Genomic DNA, 24,661 nt, shown 5'->3' on the forward strand with positions numbered 1-24,661 from the left:
TGATGCGTTTTGCATTGAAACATATGCATAGCCTGCCTCCAAGTTAGTGACTCAGCATTATTTTGCACAAAGTAACTGCAATCTCATGGTAGGAGACGGAAGGTTTGATCTGCATCAGTATACAACATTTTTACTGGACATTTGATTGCCAAAATAGAAACCAAAAGACAACATGCAGTACCAGTAAACCCTTTGTTGGATCATTCCATCTTTATGCGTAATACACATGCTCCAAATAGTTTTGCAGCATGGTGCTGGCCTGTTGGAGTGGGTTTAGGTTAGATGGTTGTCAGGTTTAGCAGGCAGGAGACATTAAATGGCATGACGGAAGCAAAGAGGAGAATGAACAGTGGTGAGGCCAATTGGATCCAGTGTAAGATTTATACAATACTGTGATTAATAATTTAAAATGAAAACATATGTATAAATATGACTGCTTGACACTGACCACAGAAATATTACTGTCAGCAGTACCACAACAGCTGTTTAGTCCATGACAGTGGTCAGCTTTAAATAGGGTGGCAATGTAGCATAGTGGTAAGGTGCAGGGTTTGTAACCAAAAGGTTGCCAGTTTAATTCCCTGCTGGGGCACTGCTGCTGTAACTCATCATTCCCTCAGTAAATATCCAGCTTTGTAAATGGGTAACATGTTAAAATTGCAATGTGCATAATTTGCTGTGGAAAGGAGCATCTGCAAAATGACAATAATGTAAATGTGATACCAGGTGTTTCCCACCAACAGAGGTGGTTAGCACCTAATTAAGATACAGTTACTGGGAAAGCTTGACCGACTTCCTTGTTTCATATCGTAAGAGGGCCCAAGTATTGTGTCAGAGGTGGCACGGTCCAATAACATGCCTTGATTTGTCAACACCCTCCCTGATTGAAGGGTTTCTCTTGAAGACCTGATAAGTCAGAGTCAGTGTCTGATAAACAGACCAGGATGAACAGGCATACCGGTTAGACTTGAAGTGCAGTTTTCTCATTCCTCCTTACTGACCTACTGCAGTTCAGCTGGAAGGAGGCTTGCATTAAAGGTAACACATTTACCTATAACTAAAGAGTGAAACTGTATAGGCTTAACATACTTATTTTCGCTTATCACTGACTTAACACTAGCAAGGGTTAACACTGATAAGAGTGTGCTTCAGTTTCAGACTTATTAGAAATGTTTTGATTTGTGAAAATATGTCAGTTTTAAAATCCTTGAAAAATAATATATATGGCAAAAAACAAACCCAGAAAGCAGAATCAATCATGAAACAACTGGTTGAACAAGTAAGAGAAACGGAATACCTGCGTGTTGGTGAATGAATGTCTTAGGTGACAGTACTTTATGTTTTCTGTGTCCACACCAGCAGCAAATAGAGATTCAGGTTAAATTAATTTGCCATTTTTGGAGAAAAGAGTAAGCTGGGTGCAGAAAGGGGGAAAAAAAGAAAGTTTGTGGGAAATGCACATGAAGTTTAAATAATGCCGGTAGTTACTGAATAATGCATGTTCAACCGCCAGTTTTATAAACACAGTTAATCATTAGACAGCCCAATGTCTCTGTGTTCACAATCTCCCCTGGCTGCAGGGGTGTAGTTTGCGTAGCAGTGTTAATGTGCTTTTCAAAATCAATCACACTCATTCTATGACAAAAAAGAGATTTTGTCTGTGGTTTAATGTTCGGATTCATGAGTCACTTGTAATATTCGCTGTTGTACCTGATAACCTGATAAAGCTTTCTGCCACAAAAATGATATCACAATGAAGAGAAGGTTCATAAAACAGGGAAATATTGCCTCACGAGCTGAGAAAAAACACTTTCACAGAACAATGCTGTCCAGTGTTTCCCAGATTTTTTTGTGTGTGTCTGCCAAATATTTTTCCGTCTTAACTATCTGACAGAATTTGTTCCTTAAAACTGCTCATACAAGTCTCACATGGGGAAAGTCTCAGTATAGGGTAGGGTAACTGCAACTCACCTCTTTTAGATTATTGGAGACAATGTAGATAACTATTTTGATACTATATTAAAACAGCAGATGCAGTGATATTTCCCTATATGTAGCAGATATCTTTGTGTTATAGTAAAAAATGAAAGCAATTGTCTTTGTTATGGAATGATTTGCAGTCATATTGTATTGATGCTAGTGTGTGTGTGCCATAGCATGGCTGAAGAATTATAATAGAAGTAGTACTTCAGTCATGTTTTAAAAGTAGTGCTGTTAATCCAATTAATGATAAACTACAAGTAGATGCAAAAATATGACATGTAAGATAATTATTATTAATGAAACTGTGGACCCAAGGGTCTGAAATTATAGTTTTTCATGTTATGATTATAGTTTTATGCTGTGTGGCATTTCAGACATACATTATAGCAGTGTTGTGTACATATGTAGTCATGTATTTCTGCCATTTAATTTTTAGGAGCATAATATCCCCACAGTAAGCCATTCCAACTTCCAAATTTAAGACTTGTAAACATTAAAGTCACAGTAAAAATAAGCAAATTGCCAACAAGTATAGACCTCTTCTGGAGGGTAACTGCATAAATTATGAAAGTACTGTTTTAGGTTTGAAGAGTTTCAGTAATCATGATTTAAAAATGTCTATAAATAATGAATCTTTATGCATCAGGAATGGGATCAGATTTTTTTTCCCCATTTATCATTTAGCTTGACTGCTAGCCAAAAAAAATTAGAGCTTGCGAAATTAATTCATTGAGGTTACTAGTCTAAGATACTCACTAGGTCATATGTTGCTATATAACTGGGCCGATGGCTAACTGGCAAACTCAGACAATTCAAATGTACATTTATCGTAAGCATGACCTCTGAATATTTATACCAGAGTCTTAAATTTCAATAGGTTTTTATGCTTTCAAAGTAATTTGAACTTTTAACTGTTTAACTGTGGTGTGGTTTCCATATTACACAGCATGTCCACAGAGATGTGACAGAGGTGGCTGTCTGAGCTGCGAATGAATCTCTCAGCAGTGGTGGCCTAAAGGACCCAAAGCTGTATGCCTCTCGGGTTTTCGATGGATCCCTTTCAGAGAGACTACGGGCAAGCACAGGAAGGCGGCATAGACATTCCAATGCCCCTGACTGACCAATGCCAACCGGTGCCTCCTGCCAGTCAGGTTTTCACCACCTTGCAAGACTTGGACCACTTTGATTTGTACAGATCCCTTCAGTCTCAGTCCCTGCCCCAGGTCTGGTCCCAGTCTTCCGCCGCTGCTTTGGTTCCATGGGAAGTGCAAAACCCAGGTCCTGGAGGCTGTGCCCAGGAAGACCCAGTTTCTCAGTTGACTGGGCGCGATGCAAGGACTACTAGCAAGGAGCCGACAAAGGGGGAGCCCACCGGCCCCCCTCCTATACCGCCCCGGACACGACCCATCAGCCACCAGCCGAACATCGCTCACAGGCAGGTCTCCTGTGACACGGGCAATCCTCATGGTCATAAAGTCGTCCGATCCAACACTGTGACAGTTGATGTGAGTACCAGTGGCTGCAATCCCCCTGATCTCTGGAAAACCTGATTCACGAGAGCTGTGGTAAAGTCACTGGAAAGGGTGATGAAGCAGCTATAGCAATGCATAGTGCAGAATGAGCTCTGCCAGGTATACCTTATGTCAGGATGTGTATGATTTTCTCCATTTTTCCTGCGCAGAATCCATGGGTTATTAACTTGATTGACACACCTGAAGGCAGTAATGAAAGAATCGTGACCTTCTGCAAGTCAACGTCCAAGTAAGAACCAGGCTAAAAATGTGTTTGAATAAAATTTAAATCAACTCGTGGTGGTTTTAAGAGTACATAGAAACAAGGAAATGGAGACAATATAGGCTGTCAGGCATCATGGATTCATGATTTTCCATTAATAAATTACTGAGAATGTCGTCCTGGTAAATTTAAATATTGAAAATGCCTTAAAGGTCAAAAGAAAAGGTTAAACTGTCAGTTAAATATATATATGTATATATATATATATATATATATATATATATATATATATATATATATATATTTTTTTTTTTTTTATTTGAGGAAGCAGCCCTAGAAGTAGTTGTGTTTCAACTTATCCCACTTATGGGCTAAGCACCTCTTGTCAGTACACCATTTTTCTGCTAGGGGGTGTACAGGCTGTCAAAGTAGTTGCTGGCATTGAATATTGCCTGTTCAGCTCTTGCGTTTTTTTTGGTCACAAGAGAAACATCTCTTCACTCTGTGTTGCAGGCTCTTGACTAAGTACCCCCACACTGACAGTGCGTTCAACATGGGGGTGGTCTGGGGCCGTGTGTCCCCCGTTCACCCCACGCTGTCTCAAGACGCCAAGGTCACCCTCGCGGTGTCCACCCCGTGGCTACCCCATCCGCTCCCTTTCCCCACCCTGGGTAAGCACCTAGGTCGGGCGTTTGCAGCCGTCACTGTGTTTTTCCGAGCCAGTCTCTCCCAGTCTTGCTTCTTGGGACCCAGTCCAACTGAACTTTGACGTAACTCTGGCAGTGTGAAAACCAGCACACAGGGTGTACCCCTATAATAGGGCTCGGAGAGTGCTCATTCATAACTACACGGAGTTATAGTGGAAGTATGATGAAAATATGGATTTCTTTGTGGTTGATTCAGATTGACAACAATATTGTCTAGTTTAACACCAAACTGCTTTTAGCAAAATGTCTAAAAGGAATACATACATATATATGTATATATATATATATATAAATATATATATTCCTATGCATTTAGTGAAGCATACATAATGTGTTATTGTTATCATCTTAAAATGAGGCCCAGGCCTTATCCCTGTTCCTCTTCGCTCAAAGTGAACAGAACGGTGCAGAACTTGATCACGGAGATCCTCCAGCTACTGGAAGTTAGACCCAGCTTCAATGAACGGTGTCTCCTGAAGCTGTGTGACTCTGAGGAGTATCTCAGCAAGTGAGTACCACCGCTTATCCTCCCATGGACAGAGATCATGTGACGCTTCAAATGACATTACATTACATTACATGACATGACATGACATGACATGACATGACATTACATTACATTCAGCAGACACTCCTATCCGGAGCGACTTCCTGCACAAAAGAACAGAAGTGTATCCATTCATACAGTCTATCCGTTCGTACACTCCCAGACTTCTGAAGATTTCCTGATCTCAAGGTGTACAGTTTCTACAAGTGTCCTCAGCCTTAGAGTCCTGTGATTTGTGGTCCTTAGTGATGAAGTTCTAGGGGCTTATGAGAGCATCCAGTCCTACATGAAGTTCAACACTGAGGCTCCTGTCAGGCTGCTGCTTTGGAACACTGTGGACTACCGGCTGCTGCGAGATGTGAGTCGTGAAGTCCTGCGGTACCTTGCGTGCATTTTCTAAATTCTAGTCCCTGTCTGTATCTTCAAGTGCTCATTTTGCAATCGGTTCCCGAAGGCCCCTGGCTGATGTCCAATGAGATAGTTACCCTGGAGATTTATGATCTTTTGAGATTGTGTGAAGCCTCCACCCTTGCTTTCAAGACTTTGGTCTGTTTACCGATTACATCATGGGAGCCTCTATTTACCAGTCTTGAAGAGGACAGGCTGAGGTGAATGGTGGATGGTCGTCCTTGAATCGGTTCGAGAAGGGAATGTAAAAACGGTGAAATGGTAGATTATCAGAAGGACTGTGCTTGTTTATTTTGTGACAGTATAATTACAAATATGGGTTCCAGTTCATGTCAATTTCAGATGTCAAAAACAACATTTTCTCAAAAGTACATCAGTTAAATTTTTATTTTGAAGGGTGAAGATGAGGCTCGGCCCTTCCACCTGAGCCACCTTCTCGGTTCCTCTTACGCCTTCAACATATCAAGGTGAAGACATTTCTGACAAGTTGTTTTTGTGAATTTCTCTTTTCCATATAAACCTACTTTAGCCTTTTTGTCTCATTATTCATCAACATAAGTGTCTTCCTGTATAGGCCAAAAATTGTTATTTGAAGGGACCAACATCATTTCATCATCATACCATTCAACATCACAATCATTTTGCAATTGAATGAAGTACCACATTAAATGAGGTCCTGTTAACTAACCAGTATTAGTGTTAATGAGTAGTAATATTATTCTTTGTAATATTAATAACTTTAGTATTATTGACTAATATTTATTATCTTATTAATATGTATTATTTTTGAATATGTATTAATTTTATTGTTAACATTAACTAATTGCTCTGCACTGCCTGTTAACATCAACTGATGGTTTACCCCTGCCTGTCTTAAAGTTGACTCAGCTTACCACTTTTTGCTTATGAATACACAGTGAATATTTCTCTATGCCATAAATCCTTAGTTTGCTTATTTTGCAGTGCCTGTCCTGTAGCCAACTGTAAGGTATGAGTAATGTCTACTGTCAGACAGGCACTAACAGTAAATGTAAATAATGTTTAGAAAATGTGTGAATGAAGGGTTTATTAACAGGACCGTAGTGTTGAAGTGCTTCAGTGGTAAAGTAAACGTGCTTGAGTTATGTGATATATTCACAGTTCACTCTGTCCTCTACAGGGTGGCACTGGAGGATAGGCTGAACCGTTACAGCCAGGAGATGCACCAGCTTATGAGGAGCAAGGTAGTGGGTAGCTTCTCTGCTCATTTAATTCTCATCATATTCAACGCAACACTTCCAGATTGTTTGCATCATTCCAGCACTGTTTCACATGACATGGGTGGACCTCAGAGTCTGATGTGCAATGTGTCTTTGGTGTACTTCAGTGCAAGCTTAGGGCAGTGTTAAAATGAAGGCTCCTCAAAACAGCAATAGGCGATCCAAAAGGACACTGGGAGAAGCCAGCTCATGAAATGTCCCAGTGAAATTCTATAATTTGTTGTGCTTCTGAAAATCACTGAGTACATAAAAAAACAGAAAAAAAACTAATGGGTATTTATACAGTACAGTGACAGGGAATAGCTTTTACTTACAATGCAAAAAGGTAATGCAAAGCATTGACAAAATTTTCTGGTCCTCTTCAGACAGAGTTGTATTTGCTTATTAAGCTTGCTACACTTGTCAGTTCATGTACAGTCACTCTTCTGTACAGACAGCACTACTCAGAGGCTCAGTACATTTTTATGCTGAGTTTATAGGCTGCCTCCAGCTGCCTGTGTGTCTCTGTTGTGCTTGCAATCATACAGAGATTAGCTTGTGCAGTCAACGGAATCACTCAGCCTATTGTGCCTTTCTCTCCAAGTGTGGGAGCAATGTCAGACAGATAATGGAGGAGGTTCAGACCATCTGCAGTTTGCTGTATGGTGTGTCAACCGAAGAAGTAGAGGATGCCATCAGACAGCTCAATAGAATCCCCCGTTCAATGCTGGTAATGCTCTCTAACCACGACACATCCCATGTTTTCAGCTTCGACCGAATTCAATAGTGCTGCACCTAGAAATTCAACGACATGTACCCAGCCAAAATCTACACAAAATCATGCTGTTAAAATAGCTAATCCTCTGTTCACAGAAATCAGACAGAATACATGTAAATCAGACAAAAGTTGATAGTCTTTCTCATAAAGATTCAATGCCACATACTTTGCCAACACGGAAATGGTGCCATAAACACCAAACCTAGAGTATTTTATGATGCAAAAGCTTGTCAATGACAAGCATGAAGGATAGTAGTGGATATTTATTTTCATATATACTTATTTTTGATATTTCAGAGTCCCCAGGAAATGCCTGAATGTGAAACAGGTAAGACCTGTCTTTGAAAACCTTTGAAAACTTAAGCAGAGATAAGCCAGTCAGGTGTGTGTTTGAAAGGAAAACAGTGGGGTTTTAAATTATAGCAATAGCTTAAATATCAACAACAAACAAAAACATATCATTAAACCATCATGAGCTCTGAATGCTTTAGATTTGATTGAGCTGTTAAAATACTATTCTGACATCATTTTACAGTTTGTGTGCTCTTAGTCCATTGTGAAAATGCAGCTGTGTGCTTGGTGTGTTTATGGAAGAACCTGTATTTGGTTGTTTTTTTCCTCCCTTAAATAAATTTGTAACACTGATTATTACTCATTTAATTAATTAAGGTTATTATTTGTTGTTGTACTGTTTGTTCAATTAACTGTTGCAAGGCTGAGAAAAGTTAATGCAACAACCAGTCAAACTTAATAGAAACTGCCCTAACTTTGCTGTAAACGCCTCTAATATTGTCCTAAGCAATGAAACTATAGCAAGCAGAGGGCACCTCCAGGACTACAGTTAGGAAACACTGAACTACAATATACAGTAAATAGCACATTTGTGCACCTTGCTTTTAGACAATGAAGTGAATAAATTGGCCTCATGGCAAATAACTTTTTGCAATGTATATGGCATAAACGGTGCAGTTAAACGCCCCTGGTGTTTTTGTTGTTTTCGCGGTTGCCCTCCAGCGGTCATTATGCTCCACCAGGCCCTGGGCGGTCTGCTTCACATCTTCTTCGACAACTTCTACTCTGACTTCAGGAACCCGGGCCAGCCGCCCCCGCCCGTCGCCGACGTGGTGCGGAACATAGACATCCTACAGGTGGACCTGTCGGCAGTCTACAGACTTCAGCACAGCTGGCTCAGCAGGTATATGCGGCAAACAGGACAGCATACCTGATGCAGTACTGTCTCACAGAATTCCTGCAATGTCACAGTGACTGGCAGTGCCACAGCAGCCGTGTCACTGAAACGTCAGGAAAGTGGCGCTTTATAAAAATATCCCATGGGAAGAGCGTGTAAAATAAGGAAGTGGAACAGCCAAGGTACAAGAACGCAGTTATCTGTGCTACTTGCTGTAGCAGACACCCATATCAAGGGTTATGTTCGTGACTCATATTTCATGACTCCTGTTATACAACTTGATATTCTACTGGAATAACTGGAATAATTCCAGTTAAGTAACCTTGCTCAAGTGTCCAACACCTGTGCTCCATTCAGGGTAGGAACCTGCAACCTCCTGGATACGAGTACAGCTCCTCGAACACGTCACCATGGTGCCACCAAGCATTAATAAACAATGTAATTGTTGCGTGTGAGCGCCGCACATGTCAGGATTCCGTGGGGTTCTGGAAGCCGTGTTTGGTTTCAGATTTCAGCACTTCCACAGCTCGATGAGACACGGCGTGAATTTTTTTTTTGTCTCGCCTTTTTTTGTCATTTTCCAGTTATGATTACTTTTGCATGTCCTGTGCACTGACATACAACGGGAAGAGGCTGTGCGAGGTCGGCGTGTCGGAGAACATCTGCACTGCCCTGGCGTCGGGCAGCAAGATCCAGTGCAACAGAATGTAAGACTTGTAGCCGTTCTGTAGGCCTCTGCCTGTTACCTCAGTGTGTTGAGACAGAGCACTTATGGCCTGTATCCGAATTAAAAATAATAAATGTGATGTTCATCCCTCTGTGTTGCAGGATCGTTTTCCCGGTCCAGGTCAGACAGCTGCCGTACGAATCCATGCTGACCTTCCGGCTCATGGGCACCAAGCAGGGAAAGAGCCCAGAGCTCCTGCGGTGGGCAGTCCTGCCCCTGTACAGTAACAGGTGTGTCAGTGCGGTTTATCGAAGTCGGAAGCCTCATTTATCATACTCCACCAAAGTACAACCAAGCCAATTAAATTGCTCATCGGTGGAGCCTGTGCTGACCAAAACATCATGCTTCCATTGGAAGGTCTTGTGCAAGCATGACTGGTTCCACAGTGATAATGCCACTGCTGCTGATGATGATCAAAGTAATATAAATTCCACTTTCAAAGCCATACATTGTTTATCCTCTTTCTGAAACCACGGAATCAGGCAGATGCTATTAAAACGTAATTCTGTTTTAATCGCCCTTGGCTGATGGCTCTGTCTTTTTGGCAGTCCTCTTCGTTAATTAGAAAATGGGCTTCCAAGCAATTTTTTTAACGGCCATAATCATTTCTGTTTGTTCACAGGACGCTCGTTAGTGGCACCGTTCTACTTTCCATGTCCATGCTGGTTGAGCTGACAGATCAGCCAACGCCAGCTGTGTCAGATGGACACAGGCAGGCCTCAGGGGTCATCCTGCAGGTGAGAAATTTAAGATAGCCCTCTGCTGGGGGGAGGCTGCAGACACACCTTGACTGTGAGTGGTCAGAGCACTGGCTCTGAGAGCTCCATAGTCACACCCTTTAGTATTTATTGGACTTTATGCCAAGGGCTGTGTGAATAAAAAAAGATGAAGTCCTTGCAATACATTTACGATACAATACAAGTCCTTAGAATACATTGACAACTAATTTTGTCTGCCACCAGGGCACATTAATGTAGCCTCATCCAGACCTCTACGCAGTCGCCTTCCTTGGGTGGGTGTGGTTTATACAGCAGATCAAATTGTTTTCATTTTTGTTTCCCCCAAGGTGAAATTTCCAGAAGCTCACAGGTGGCAGTATGAGAGACCAAAAGCTCGTCCCTGCTCCTTGTTTGTTACTCCTCCTTGTGAAGAGCTACGCCAAAAGATCATGAGGGTTTCGCAAAGGCACTGCCTGCCTTTGTAAGTCATTTATTACGTATTGAAAATCTAGAGTGAAGTAAAACTTTGCCTTGAGAGCATCAGTCTTTCTGTCCTGTTTTTTTTGCCCCTTTCTTGCCCTCGTTTTCTCCATTCTTAGTAAATATTCCATGATACCCACCGTCAGTGGTAACTATGGTAACCACTACCATTGATGACCACCATCATTTTGGTCTTGTTCTAAAGAACCTCAAATGAACATGTTCCTATGATCTGCGTTCACAGACTGACAGAAAACGAGAAGGCCTTCCTGTGGAGCAAAAGGCACTCTTGTAATGAGGAGAACACCTCCCTGCACCTCCTCCTGGGCAGTGCCCCCGAGTGGGGACCTGGAGACCTGGTGGAGATCTACACGATCCTAGAACACTGGCGCCTGCAGAAGCCAGAGGAGGCTCTGTTTCTGCTCAATAACAGGCAAGATTTCACTAACTCAACTTGTATATACACATCTCCTCTCAAGCTTTATTTCAAATCAAAGCATCAAAGAAATGGCGGTGGTATGGTCATGTGGTCGGCCAGCGAATGGAGGCTCTCATTGATGGCTGCACTTGCTCAGGCGTGATATGATGCTCTCCTCCCAGCTTCCACGACCAGAATGTCCGGAGGGTTGCGGTGCAGTACTTGGAGCGGGCATCGGACGCGGAGGTGGAGGAGTACCTGCCTCAGCTGGTCCAGGTACAGAGTATGAAATTAGTGCTGCTTACAGTATGTGCACTCCAACATGGACTATCTTAGACATAAACATTTCCTTTTCTCCCTTTCTCTCTCAGTCTCTTAAGATGGAGTGGGAGCTGGATGGGCCTCTGATTCTGTTTTTTCTGGACCGGTCTCTGCGTAGCATTCGTGTGGCTCAGCAGCTCTTCTGGTGAGTGCAGAGCAGGTGTGATATCCTGCTACAGACTTCACTGGACCCATAAAATTTACCAGAGCCCAGCCTCTGTTTATGTAGGAAAAAATAGATTGAACAAAAAGACATTTGTGCCCAAGATTCCTATTACATATAAAGAATATCCTTTTCACATAATAAGCTGATTCCATAAACAGCTCTATCTGAGTGGTCTGTTTTTACTCTCCATTCAGGTGAAATCTTTCTCATAGTCAGTTTTTATTTCATGTAAAAACCCTCACACTGTCCTCTCTTTGGATTGCCATACCTGTCTGCTGTGATTCCAGTACTTTCCAAGCATCTATAAAAAATAGTACATAATGTGCCTGAGGGTCAAAGCTACATGCTGAATACTGGCTGTGGAAACCCTGTTGTCAGCTGTGCAGATTAAGGCGCGATGCTGATTGGTCACATTAGGGAGAGGTCATGCGTTTGTGCCCTATCAGGATGCTGGAGGATGCCCTGGAGGACGCCCCCTACAGGAGCTGGTACAGCAAGGTGCAGGCGGCTCTGAGGCACTGCGGCGGGCACGTACTGAGGCATGAGCTGGAGCAGGAGGCGCACCTGGTCACGCTGCTGACCCAGGTGGCCGAGCGGGTCCGCATGGCCGACAAGTCCAAGAGAAAGGTCCGCTTTCAGAACAGCGCAATGCCAGCTACATGGCGTTTGCTTTGCCAGGATCTGTCGCATTTCCATTACATTACATTACATTACTTTACATTACAGAGTGAGTTCCAGCACAAGACCAAGCTTACAACACATGTCATTACCCTGGACTGACATTGGCCTGGTAGTTTTTTTTCATGATGTTTGTGAAGCATTGTGGAGATTATGCAACTTATTAAAATCCTTTTTTTAAAATTTTGTAACCTGCAGGAGGTGTTAAAAAAAGAAAAAATGAAAATCAATGACCTCTTCAAGGACGGGGTTATGTGCCGTCTTCCTCTGGACCCTGCTGTCTTGGTGAAGGGAGTGGACGTGGATGTAAGCCCCCAGCCTCCCTTATCTCTGCTTTTCTCCTCCTCCTCTCTCTCCTTCCACTCTTCTTTTCACCATTTCTTTCTGCGTTTCTCACACTCACTCCATTACGCCACTTCTCTCTCACTGTCGGTGAAAGCTGATTCATATAACCCTCTATCTCTTACTTTTAGGCCTGCAAGTTTTATAACTCCAACGCAGCACCTCTGGGGGTGTCCTTCATCAATGCTGATCCCCAGGGCAGGAATGTCAGCATCATCTGCAAGGTACTGCCCTGTAAATGTGCCCCAGTTTACGCTGGCTGGCCTTCTTTGTGCTAGATGGCCTTGGAAAGCAGGCTGCATAAACACAGTCAGGTCATGCATGCTATCCATAGGGGCAGCCTGTTTCTGCAAGCGTTTCATAGACACAGCGCATGCGTGAGGTCTTGTTGCTACGGAGGCATGACGCAGTGGTGTGTTTTGTTACTCAGACAGGTGACAACCTGCGGCAGGACATGCTGGTGCTGCAGGTGGTGCGTGTGATGGACAGGGTGTGGCTGCAGGAAGGCCTGGACATGCGTATGGTCACGTACAGGTGCCTGTCCACCGGCAGAGACCAGGGTCAGTGGCTGAGTTGTTCACCTGTTGGCTTCTACTGTAGATGTCTGTGTGTAAGCAAGCATGTGCATACAGTGCATATTCACATGGTTTTGTGTGTGTATGTGTGTTCGTGCGTGCGTGCGTGCATGCATCAGGGCTGGTGGAGGTGGTGCCAGAGGCCGTGACCCTGGGTAAGATCCACCAGGAGTGGGGTTTGGGCGGGGCCCTCCGAGAGGATACCCTGGAGAAGTGGTTTCACATGTGGAACAGGACACAGGAGGACTACGAAGAGGTAGCCGTGCCTACGCCTGTCAAAAGTGACTGTATGAATAACCAAAAAAAAGCAGTTTACATACTGTATAAGTAGGGTCATTCAGCCCATCTTGCTGACCAGAGCAAATTCATCTGTTTGATCTCTGTTTTGAGTTTGGTCTCAGACTCTGACAGTTCAAATCCCTGCAAGTTATTCCATTCATTATGACTGTGCACTTAGAAATACCTCAATCAAGTGTAAAATTGAAGCTGAAATTTATTTGGTTTAAGTACAACTGCGCACAACATGAAAGGCTTCAAGACAGTATAATGTGATACAGTAGGATATGATACAGTAGCATGCCGTGTGATGCATCGTGATGTGGTATGATACAGGATGATGTGGTACGATGCGGTACGATGCGGTACGATGTGGTATGATGTGGTATGATGTGGTACGATGCGGTACGATGCGGTACGATGCGGGATGATGTGGTACGATGCGGTACAATGCGGGATGATGTGGTACGATGCGGTACGATGCGGGATGATGTGGTACGATGCGGGATGATGCGGGATGATGTGGTATGATGTGGTACGATGCGGTACGATGCGGGATGATGTGGTATGATGTGGTATGATGTGGTACGATGCGGTACGATGCGGTACGATGCGGGATGATGTGGTACGATGTGGTACGATGCGGTACGATGCGGGATGATGTGGTACGATGCGGTACGATGCGGGATGATGTGGTACGATGCGGGATGATGTGGTACGATGCGGTACGATGTGGGATGATGCGGTACGACGCGGTACGATGCGGTACGATGCGGTACGATGCGGGATGATGTGGTACGATGCGGGATGATGTGGTACGATGCGGTACGATGCGGGATGATGTGGTACGATGCGGGATGATGTGGTACGATGCGGTACGATGCGGGATGATGTGGTACGATGCGGTACGATGCGGGATGATGTGGTACGATGCGGTACGATGCGGTACGATGCGGTTTGATCTGCATCCTCCTCTCTGATGCTCCGCAGGCGGTGATGAACTTCTTGCACTCCTGTGCGGGCTGGTGTGTGGCCACCTTCATCCTGGGCATCTGCGACCGGCACAACGACAACATCATGCTGAAGCACAGCGGACACATGTTCCACATCGACTTCGGCAAGATCATGGGCAACGCACAGAAGATTGGCAACATCAAAAGGCAGGGTCTCCACACCCGGAGGCTGTTTTTTTTTTTTTTTTTGCCCAAAACAAAGCTAACATTTCACAATTCGTTTATGTTGTAGCACCGGAGTTTTAGTGTGGCTTCAGACTGTATACTGTATACTGGCTTCCGATCCTTGGGTTAGGAAAAAAAATTCTCTTGGGGGTGAAAGCTCAGAATTAGCTGGGAAAAGTAGTGCTGAATTTGTTGGCTCTGTCAGTGGAGATACTATATGACCTGACCGCTGGCTGACACGCGCATTTCCCCCCCCACTCTCCGGCGACAGGGACAGATCTCCGTTCATCTTCACGTCCGAGATGCTGCACTTCATCACGGGAGGGGGCCGGATGCCCCAGCGCTACCACAGGTTTGTGGAGCTGTGCTGCGAGGCCTTCAACAGCATCCGCAAGCGCACCGCGCTGGTGCTCAGCCTGCTGCAGCTGGTGAGGCACGGCCCCGGCACCCACACTCCCAACAGCAGGACCTTCCAGAATACTCTAGAACGTTCCAGTGTTCACCGGGGCATTCCTTAATGCTCACAAACATTCCAGAATATAAGATGCGTAGAATTCTCCAGAACATTCCAGAAAACCCAAGACTATCCCAGAATGCACCAGGAAGTGTAATGTGTATCCTGCATACAGATTAAATATCCATAATGGCCATAACTCAGTAATATGTATATTATATAGTAATATGTGTAACTTACAATACACTATGGACATATATGGGTATAATTTACAATACATGTCATTACAAAGCTTACAGTCCCTGTCTGCACTGGTAAGAATACAATACTGTAACTATAACTAATCTAACTATAGTAATACTATAACCTATTTTCTGATTCCTGCATCTTATTTCATTGCCTCACACACGACAACATTAATTACAATCATTAATCCCCCACAGTCAGGGGGAGAAACTTTATTTTCTCACTGTCTGAGCCTTCATTGCTGCTGCTGTGTGAGCTGAAGCTGAAGCTGAGACTCGTGTGTTTAGATGCTGGGGGCTGGCATGCCGGAGATGAAGGACACTCAGGACCTGCAGTATGTTTACAACAACCTGCGACCTCAGGACTCCGACCTGGAGGCCACCTCCTACTTCACCAGGTTCAAGCTCACTCCCGCTGACATTTTTTTACCAAACAATCAAACGCTTCAACAGCACAGCTAGCCCCTTGCCAGTGCAGTGTCAGTAGACACTACTCCAGCACCTTATATAACACCCAGCTCAAAGTTTGTCTGTGACTGTTCATTAATGATAGTTAATGCCAGTTACTGTACTGTAGTATCAGAGCTGCATCATGCACACGATCTTGGGACAGGTGTGTAGGATGGTGAGTGAGACTGCTGATGCTTTCCTACCCTAATAGGGAAGAAATTGCCATGTGATACAACCGAAATTGGATGAACAATCTGGGCAGCAGTGTAGCATAGCACTAAGGAGCAGGACTCATAATGGAAAGGTTGCTGGTTTGATTCCCCACTGGGGCCCTGTGTACCTTGGGCAAGGTACTTAACCCAGAACTGCCTGGGTAATTATCCAGCTGTATAAATGTGAAATTATAATATTTACATTTACATTTATTCATTTGGCAGACGCTTTTATCCAAAGCAACTTACATAGGTTACAGTTCTTTACAATGTTATCCATTTATACAGCTGGATGTTTACTGAGGCAACTGTGGGTTAAGTACCTTGCCCACAGGGTACAGCAACAGTGTCCCAGCAGGGATCGAACCGGCTACCTTTCGGTTACAAGTCCTGCGCCTTAACCACTATGCTACACTGCTGCCCTGCCCTGTAATATGATATGAGTATGGATATGAGTGTCTGCCAAATGCCAATAATGTAATGTAATGTAACATCACAGTGATGGGGAAACAGGGTGATGGTAGGAAAAGTGGAGGACGCCTGTATTCGTAATGGACATAATGTATAGACTCAAGTTAAGCTAAGGCTGCTGCCTGCTGCACCGTAGCTTTCAACCAGTGACCTTTAACTGAATGCCACTGCTTGTTCTACAAGTCTGTCCTCCTACAACATCCAGGAGAAGGGTTACCTCACAGACCAGTCAAATGTCATCACATCTACTCCTCTCTCCTCTGCTACAGCTTAAGCTTTCACATGGATCTGTTATGAGATTTTGACAGCTTGTGGCATTGTTTACGATCATTACTGCTTTCTCTTTGTGTTACTTTCACCCTGTTCACATCTTTCTGTTTGCTCTGATTCATTATGTTTCCTTGCCTTGTTCCCTATTATATTAGATAAATATTTAGTGGAATGTGTCTGTGTTGCACTTTTCAAAATCCAGCTCTGTTATAAGTCCATTGTGAAAAGCGCTGTGGTGAGCTGAGCTGACCGATGGGTCAGTTGCATAACCGATGGCTCATTGGCTCGCTTGACTGATTGATTGACTGCCTGATTGACTGACCAGGAAGATCAAAGAGAGCTTGAGCAGCTTCCCGGTCAAGATAAACTTCCTGATCCATACCATGGTTCAGCTCCCGTCCGTCAAGCGGACGGGCCCGCCCCTTCAGACCCAGACGGCCACGCCCAACACCAACATCCAGGAGGCCGTGATCCAGAAGTACACGGGGAGCGGCAAGGGTGTGGTGAGGCCCAGCGATCTCTGTTCAGGTTCTCAGTGCAACCGGTGGTGGTCCCTATTCTTATGATGCTGTGGTCATATTGCCATTACCGCTGTTTCACCCAACGAGAATAAACCGGGTGAAAAGTGAACAAACAGAACATCCTAAGCATGTAATGGCAGTTTTTCATACTGAGTTTTCCTGATGGATGTAAAAAGACGGTGTTGAAAATAAGTAAGATGAGGGTAAGGCGATATCTCTGCCGTGCATCTCCTTCTGACCAAATGCACTCCCAGGTTGTTGCTGTGGTTGAAGATATTGTGCTTTGTGTTTACAATTACATTTATTCATTTTGTGGATGCTCTTATCCAGAGCGACTTGCAAAGCAAAAGTACACCAGCATATAATAAGCCTAGAGGAACAACAATATGGATCCAGAAAACATCAGTTACTAATTTGAACAAAAGTGTCAATGCACTGTGTAATCTGCTGCTACAGTAACCATAATGCCATATCATAAAGTTTTTTTTTTTTAGACTTTGCCATCAGCAGTCAATGCATCTGTTGAGCGCAATGCAGTTTGGCTTTTGCATCCCGCACACAGATGTCATCCTGCTCTAATTTAGACTGCTGGGAAAATGACAGGAGCCAGTCTTCGTTTAGATTTACATTTTGTCATTTAACAAAACACTCTCAGCCGGAGCGACTTCCAGAGTTTTCTTTCAGTGTTTCTTATGCAAGTGTAGGGAACAGCAGCGAAACTTCACAACGTACCAGTGTGTTAAGGAAAATCATATTAAACTTGTTAGTAGAAAGGTTATCTGAAATGACCACTAACTTCAGATCAAAACCGATCATGGCAGGATGATTTTAGGGGACCGTTGAATTGAACTGGTGTTAGAATTTTTTTCCCCTGTGGATTGTATGGACAGTAACTGTGACTACTTCCATAGATGTTTGAGGTGAAAGTGACCATTGAGGATGGCTTTCTGTACATTGAGAAGACCTTTGGCCAGTTTGAACTGATCCACAGGGAGCTCCAGGAACACTTCATAGAGTCAGCACTCCCCCAGTGAGTAAAGCAAGAATTCAAAATCTGCAGAATGACGGGTACTGTGTGTTCTTCCGAATACAAGAGACCTCCCGTCTCATCACTGTGGTGCCTTGCTCTTAACTTTGTGTAGTCCAATGCGAGCAAGAATAACATATTTTTATTCTTACATGACTACCAATTATGATGAGGTGGAAGTCAGAAAAACTTTGCAACACTTGTGTAAATTTGTTTCACATATTTAAGGACAAAGCACTGTAGCAGCTAGACTGAATAGCTGATATTAGATGTTATCGTAGGCAATCTGTGAGATGCCGCTTTATGGGCAAATTGTCTTAAATTACATTGCCTACATTCTACAGATACAGTGATGATTCTCCATTGGTAAGGGAAATCCTGTGAGACCGTGTAAGGGGTCATCACTCTTTGTCTTGTAGCTATAAGTGGGGAATCAGTACTTATCTGTTATCTATATAACTTATCTGTTATATCTTAACTGTATCTAATTGTAGGTTCCCCAGCTGGTACAAGATGTCTTTTACTCCAGCCAGGAAAATGTCCCTCCTGAATAAATACCTGAAGCAGCTGTTTGAGGGGCCGTGCAAAGGCGTAAGTTTGTTATTCTGATATGCAATTTAAGTAAAGTACTGGTGACACTAAGGAAAAAAACACCAAAAAGTAATTAACTTGCTTTTCTCTTGCAGAATGAATTTGTGTGCAGTTTGTTTCTGGATGGTCCTAAGAGAGCTGCATCAATTAAATCTGCTGTAAAAGGTAATATTACAGTTTAGAACATATTAGTATTAATAGTAGAAATAAATTATATTTGCCACATGATTTTTGTCCTCTAGTTTTGCTCGTATTATACTTGACTTCTGGTGTATAAGTTTAGTTCAATTCTATACCAGATCCATTACAATAAGGAAATGTACGTGCTCAGTAGCCAATCGCAAATCTCTTTTAAATTTTACCCTTCAGCTCATTGGTTGTGAGGTAGCATGTAGAAGGTAATTCAATGAAATGCAGTCACTGTAACCTCAAAGATGACATCACAATGCTTGTGGACCTCACAATGTACCCAGTCCCAAGCTGTCAATGGAATTAAGGCTGCTGAACTAAACTTTTTGCAGTGAAATCCCCTCTGAAACCTTGCATTATGTCCACCGCAGATGGTATTATACTGCATGGCATACACAGCTAACATACATGCATTACCCATTTATGCTGCCAAATATTTGTTGAAGCAATTCAGCTCAAAGACAATGGCAATCTGCCACCTGCAACATAAACACGCAACTTACTGGTTTCGAGGTCCTTGAGCGCTACACATCAGTATTCCAGGGGGCCTCCTCGCCGTGTTGAGAGCAAAAAGCCGTCTAACCGCTTTTGTATGGTAGAATAACTTTATGGCAAGTCACCACAATGTAGAGACTGCTTCGGCCTGCCATCCCTGTGAGCCTGAGCTCCATCAGAAGTGTTCTCTGAGAGGACTCTCTGCCTTTAAGGAGTCAGACTCCTGGCTGAGGGTTCAATGTATGTTTGAGTGCCCATCTCAGAGAGGACGTGTCAGTCTTCGCAGGAGACCATATTGGCACTTCCATCTAAAGTGGAAAATGGGTTTGGTTCCCAAACTTTCCAAGCCCTGTGTATTATTTGTGGGTGGTTAGTTTATGCTGAAGGCGAGACTGTGTGGAACACTAAACAAACCTTTAGATGCTTTTCAGTCATTTACTTGCCTTAAGCATATGGAACGCACAGAGCAGCCATTTCAGAACCCTCCCTCTCAACTACTCTTTAAACAGCACTCAACTATCATCAAACATCAACATCAAGGCAAAAGTAATCAACTACATCCCTCCAGGATAACTGCTCTTTTAACGCGTTTAACAAGAGAACACGTTATAAACAGTTACCTCTTACACCCTGCGTGACCCACTCAATGAGCAATACATTTGCAACGGACGCCTTATGAAAACGCAGGGTAACATACAGTTAAAATGTGGAGTTTTTTTATTTTTTTATTTTTTTTATATATACTAACATGACAGCATGTATGCCAACCAGTGTAATGTTTACTTTGATTTGTGTGAAGGTCTGTGGAAGGAGGGTATGCCGTGCCTTTCACATGTGTCTCATGCCCCCCCCCCCCCCCCCCAAAAAAAAATGATCCTTCAGTGGGTCCCTCCCCAGTTTTGTAGCCACTCCCCTAATGCATACGCTGTGCTGTGGATTGCAGGCCCGGCCGCTCCACCCGCCCCTCAGATCCAGCTCTTCATGTCTCACGAGGACCACAAGCTGTCGGTGATGGTGAAGCACCTGAAGAACATCGTGAGTGCTCCACCCCCCCCTCCTCCGGATCTTCCCTCAGTCCTCCTCCTCCTAGCCGCTCCTACATTTTCCACAGGCCTCCGCGTATCAAATTACTCCAAAATTGCTCCGTTTCTCAAACATGCATTTTCCTCCCATTAGACTTTAATTACAGTTTCATAAGCAGAAGCACTTCCTTTTGTCAGTTGAAGCGCCGGGGCCGTACAAATGTGCCCGGAGGAGCACAGTCCTCTATTTAAAAGTCACAGCCAAGATCAAATGAAACCTCTGACCCACCCTCTTCTCGCTAACTACAGACCTGGCACTTGATCCAGGCGTTTTATTGGATTATAATTTAGTGCCTGTACTTCAGCGAGGGGTGTACTGGCTTAGTCATTCATGAATTACGGGAGAACCAGTAATTATAATTAAGCTCCACACAGAAGTAAAACATCTGAGCCAGCTCAAAATTGTGTGTCAAAGCAATAAAACAATGACTGTGTATAAATGTTTTACAGGAGGCGATGAGGCTGTTAAATTTACTACCCACACCCTAGAGGTGCTGGAGGTAGAGGTGTCACAGAAAAACCCCTTCTGTTCTGGCCCCTTTGTCCTCCCGCTCCCACTTGAGGCTCCCACTGGCCTATAAAATGCACTGTGTAAAGAAAAAAAGTCATTGCTGTAATTGGTTGATATGCAGGGACACAGACTATTTGTATTTGGAACATGCTGTATATACTGCGCCTCGAGATTTGGGTTTTGAAGGATGTGTCTCTGGTGTGTTTTTGAAGTTCTGTCGTGGTCCATTTCTTCTCCCAGAGGCTTCCCAATGGGTCCTGCCCTGACGCCTATGTGGTCACTTACCTGCGTCCCGACCCACACAACCAGTCTAAGAAGAAGACCAAGGTGGTCCGCAACAATGAAAACCCCACCTTCAACGAGCTGGTACAGCAACCACCTTTCTCCAGTGTTCATTACATTACATTACATTACATTACATTACATCACATCGCATTACATTCGTTTAGCAGACAGTCTTATCCAGAGTGACTTCCAGCACAAAAGAACAGAAGTCTAGTCCCAGACCAGTGAATGGGAGCATAACACTATTCAGGCCCTACCCTAAGTTAACTTGTGCAACCTGAGTGAACAAGGGAAGCCAAGTATAGTACCATACATCGGTCACCAGATCACAGAATCCAAAACACATCCCAAAACAACACGTAAAATAAACCTGAAATAATACAAGTAGCAGGTTCATCCATCGGTGCATGAGCCTGGCAGAGAAGGATAAGTCTGGGTGTAGGAAGTAGAGGTAGTCCCAGTATTTATTCCACTTGTATTTTCTAACAACTCTTCAACCAGAAGGGGAGCTAATTAGTTGGTTGGTTCACTGCATGGGTGGCACAAATGCCGGCGAGTGCTTCTGCTTTTGAGTTTCTTCTGAGGTTTTTCACCTCTAGAGCCCAGCAGCTCCATGTTACATTATTGCATTACATTACATTACTGTCACTTAGCAGATGCTCTTATCCAGAGCGACTTACACGGGTTACAATTTTGCACGTTATCCATCTATACAGCTGGATATTTGCTGAAACAACTGTGAGTGTAATACCTTGCAGGGTACAGCAGCAGTGCCACAGTGGGGAATCGGTTACGAGCCGTGCTCCTTACCACTGTGCCACATTCTTGCTGTCACCAATTATTATGTTGCAGACAGACAGTAGGACTATAGTTATTATAGTATTCAGTCCTACTGCAGCAGGGAATCGAACCAGCAACCTTTCGGTTATGAGCTCTGCTCCTTACGAGTATACTGCACTGCTGCCCCTAGCTTCCATGTGTAAGCTATGGCAACATGAGATGGAAGTGTACATGAATCTCCTGTCATTAAGCTGGGCTCTACGCTTGCTGATATGAGGGGCCACTGGGAGGGGGGACACGAGGGCGTGACCCCGTAACGTGAGCCCATTTCTCACTGCGCTGGACTCTGTCCCAGCAGAGGGCCTTCACGCTTTGCCTCCAAGTCCTTTATTGCTTTATTAGTCTGGGCCGAGCAAGAGCGTTGTTTCAAACAGCCCTTTCATCACTGACTGCAAACAATGCATTTCGGCACGTCTCAACCTCCTGTGTGCGGCACGGAGCCGCGGCGAGGTCGGCCTCCCGTTCGTGGGCCGATGGCAGAGCCGCGAATATCAGTTTATGACATTAACCTCAAACAGCGTCAATCATTCAGAAATATTGCACAGCGTCGACAGAGGAACATAAACCATGCTGGAATGGCTGTGAAATGAGGTTTACCTGGCAGTGCAAACGGGCACAGCAACTGCCCCCTTTCACAGCGGCCATAACCAGGGCTAAAATTCCACATTTCCTTTTATTTCTGAATTTTCCTTTACATTTTACATATACAAGCACATAAATCTCAAGAGTGTTATATAGTGACATTACATGAGGCATTCGTTGGGAAAATGTTATTGAATGGAGCTGTTAAACGGTGAGGCAAGTTGTTCACGCAAAGGTGTTTATACAATCTACCTGAGCAAACTTTATGTAATGTTATGACGTAACCCTGAGCTAACATTGTATAATTACCATTCAGGCCAAAGAGCAGAAACAATTGAACATAGTTCTAAGGGTAAGCTCTCTCCCAGGCATTTCTGTTGCATCAGTTGCCTAGGGCTGCGTTACATGACCAGCATCCTGTCTCCTCTTTCCGCTCCGCTTCCAGATCGAGTACAGCGGCGTCCCCTCTGTGCAGGGCCGGGTCCTGGAGGTGACGGTGATGAGCAAGAAGAGCAAGAAGGCCTTCGTGGCGGCCACCAACATCCGCCTGGACGACGTGCCGATGGGGACGGAGGAGTGGTTTAAACTGGGGCTCTGCGCTGTGTGAGTGCGGGTTTGCCATTAAACATACAGTGAAACATGGGCTATTCCATCCAGCCCTGTTCTAAGGCGCCCACCAACTTCACCACTACAGAATGCTGGTCAGTGTTAACTACTCTAGTGATGATGGAGACATCAACAGAGGTCGCTGGCAAAAAAAAAAGCTAGATCGGTGATGGGTTCATCATACACATTGAGATTGGATTTTTAAGTCTCTGAAGCGGTTTGCTCTCTCACCTCTTGCTTGTAATGGACGGTTGAACTACATCAAGTGTTTATAACCTGCTATAACATGGACCCGGTTATGGCATTTATTTTAAAACTGACCAACAGCAGTGAGCGTTCAGACAAATAAAACGGCACACGCTACAGGTATTTAAAACTGCGGTCAAGCTGCGTTTTCCCTGTTTCATCACCAGAGGGAACTATCTGGCAGATTTTCAAGTCTGCTGCATCATATGGGTTATGAAATTGTTACAAGGAAAAGTCACTGGAGAATGTTTACTATGCTCTCATCAGCTGTGTATTTTCTATATCGCTGATAATATATATGTACAGATATAGATATAATATTGTGCGACATTGTAGTTTGTAAAACTGTCTCAAGTTATGAAATAATGAAGGTAACTGCCAGATGAAGGAGCACAGTATGTGTTTAATAAAAAAAAAATACAGCAGAAATAACTAAATAACTTAATTACACATAATTGCACCATCAGATGACAGGGTTAACTTAAAGGATGCTGCTTCCATTTAAATCCAAAGTACTGAATCTATCGCTGTGGCAGGCAGGCCACAAACCAGCAATAATGAGCCAGGAATGAGTCTTATGCACTGACTTTGGCAAACCCTTGCACAGGAAAAGCTAAAGTACTGCACTACCAGCAGTGAGAACCTCTCTCTGCATTCTAGCCTGGTTTTAGGTCCTCTGTGTTCTGTTTTGTGATCTGAAGGCTGGCTTTGATGAATCTGGGTGACAGTGCCTGGGGGCGGGGGTAGCAGGTTGAGGCCCGAGTGCTTGCTGCCAGTCTGTGGAGTGGCCACAAGCTATTTACTCTGTCCCCCCCCCCTCCAGGGCTCCCCAGTGCCATCTATTACCACGATTTCCCCATGACAGGAGGAGGAATGTGTTCATACAGTCTGTCGTGTAAGCCTAATGTACTGTAATCTTCCTTTGAGCCACTGACCTGTAAAATGCACTGTGTAAAAAAAAAATAAATAAATAAAAAAAGCCATCGCTGTGGTTGGTTGATATGAAGGAACATAGCCTATTTTTATTTGGAACCTGCTGTATGTACTGTACCTTGAGATTTGGATTATGAAGGATATGTTTTTTGAAGTCTTGTGCAATATTATATTATTGTTGTTCTCT

At 43.9% G+C, this 24,661-nt stretch overlaps 1 protein-coding gene across 3 annotated transcripts; it reads left to right on the forward strand.

Annotated features, from left to right (window-relative positions):
• Window positions 1-944: 944 nt before the first annotated feature.
• On the forward strand, window positions 945-23,592 carry pik3c2g (phosphatidylinositol-4-phosphate 3-kinase catalytic subunit type 2 gamma). Of its 3 annotated transcripts, XM_036518329.1 has the most exons (33): window positions 945-1,038; window positions 2,930-3,488; window positions 3,665-3,744; window positions 4,231-4,388; window positions 4,818-4,932; window positions 5,218-5,329; window positions 5,776-5,846; window positions 6,539-6,602; window positions 7,222-7,347; window positions 7,693-7,723; window positions 8,410-8,590; window positions 9,169-9,291; window positions 9,413-9,541; window positions 9,934-10,048; window positions 10,378-10,511; window positions 10,755-10,943; window positions 11,111-11,204; window positions 11,300-11,394; window positions 11,862-12,042; window positions 12,292-12,399; window positions 12,567-12,659; window positions 12,866-12,995; window positions 13,130-13,266; window positions 14,277-14,446; window positions 14,736-14,892; window positions 15,452-15,561; window positions 16,892-17,069; window positions 17,999-18,117; window positions 18,609-18,705; window positions 18,801-18,870; window positions 20,333-20,424; window positions 21,223-21,348; window positions 23,135-23,592. In XM_036518329.1, exons 2-33 carry the CDS (start codon window positions 3,015-3,017, stop codon window positions 23,294-23,296), a joined length of 4,221 nt encoding a protein of 1,406 aa, XP_036374222.1. In that variant the 5' UTR covers window positions 945-1,038; window positions 2,930-3,014; the 3' UTR covers window positions 23,297-23,592. The 3 variants fall into 3 exon arrangements, with proteins under 3 accessions (XP_036374222.1, XP_036374224.1, XP_036374225.1); XM_036518331.1 differs by lacking the exons at window positions 12,866-12,995; window positions 13,130-13,266; XM_036518332.1 differs by lacking the exons at window positions 13,130-13,266; window positions 18,609-18,705; window positions 18,801-18,870; ... (1 more) ...; window positions 21,223-21,348; window positions 23,135-23,592 and having other exon boundaries at window positions 17,999-18,076.
• Window positions 23,593-24,661: the final 1,069 nt, after the last annotated feature.

The sequence above is a fragment of the Megalops cyprinoides genome, chromosome 23, assembly GCF_013368585.1.
Source record: "Megalops cyprinoides isolate fMegCyp1 chromosome 23, fMegCyp1.pri, whole genome shotgun sequence".
Lineage (NCBI taxonomy): Eukaryota > Metazoa > Chordata > Actinopteri > Elopiformes > Megalopidae > Megalops > Megalops cyprinoides.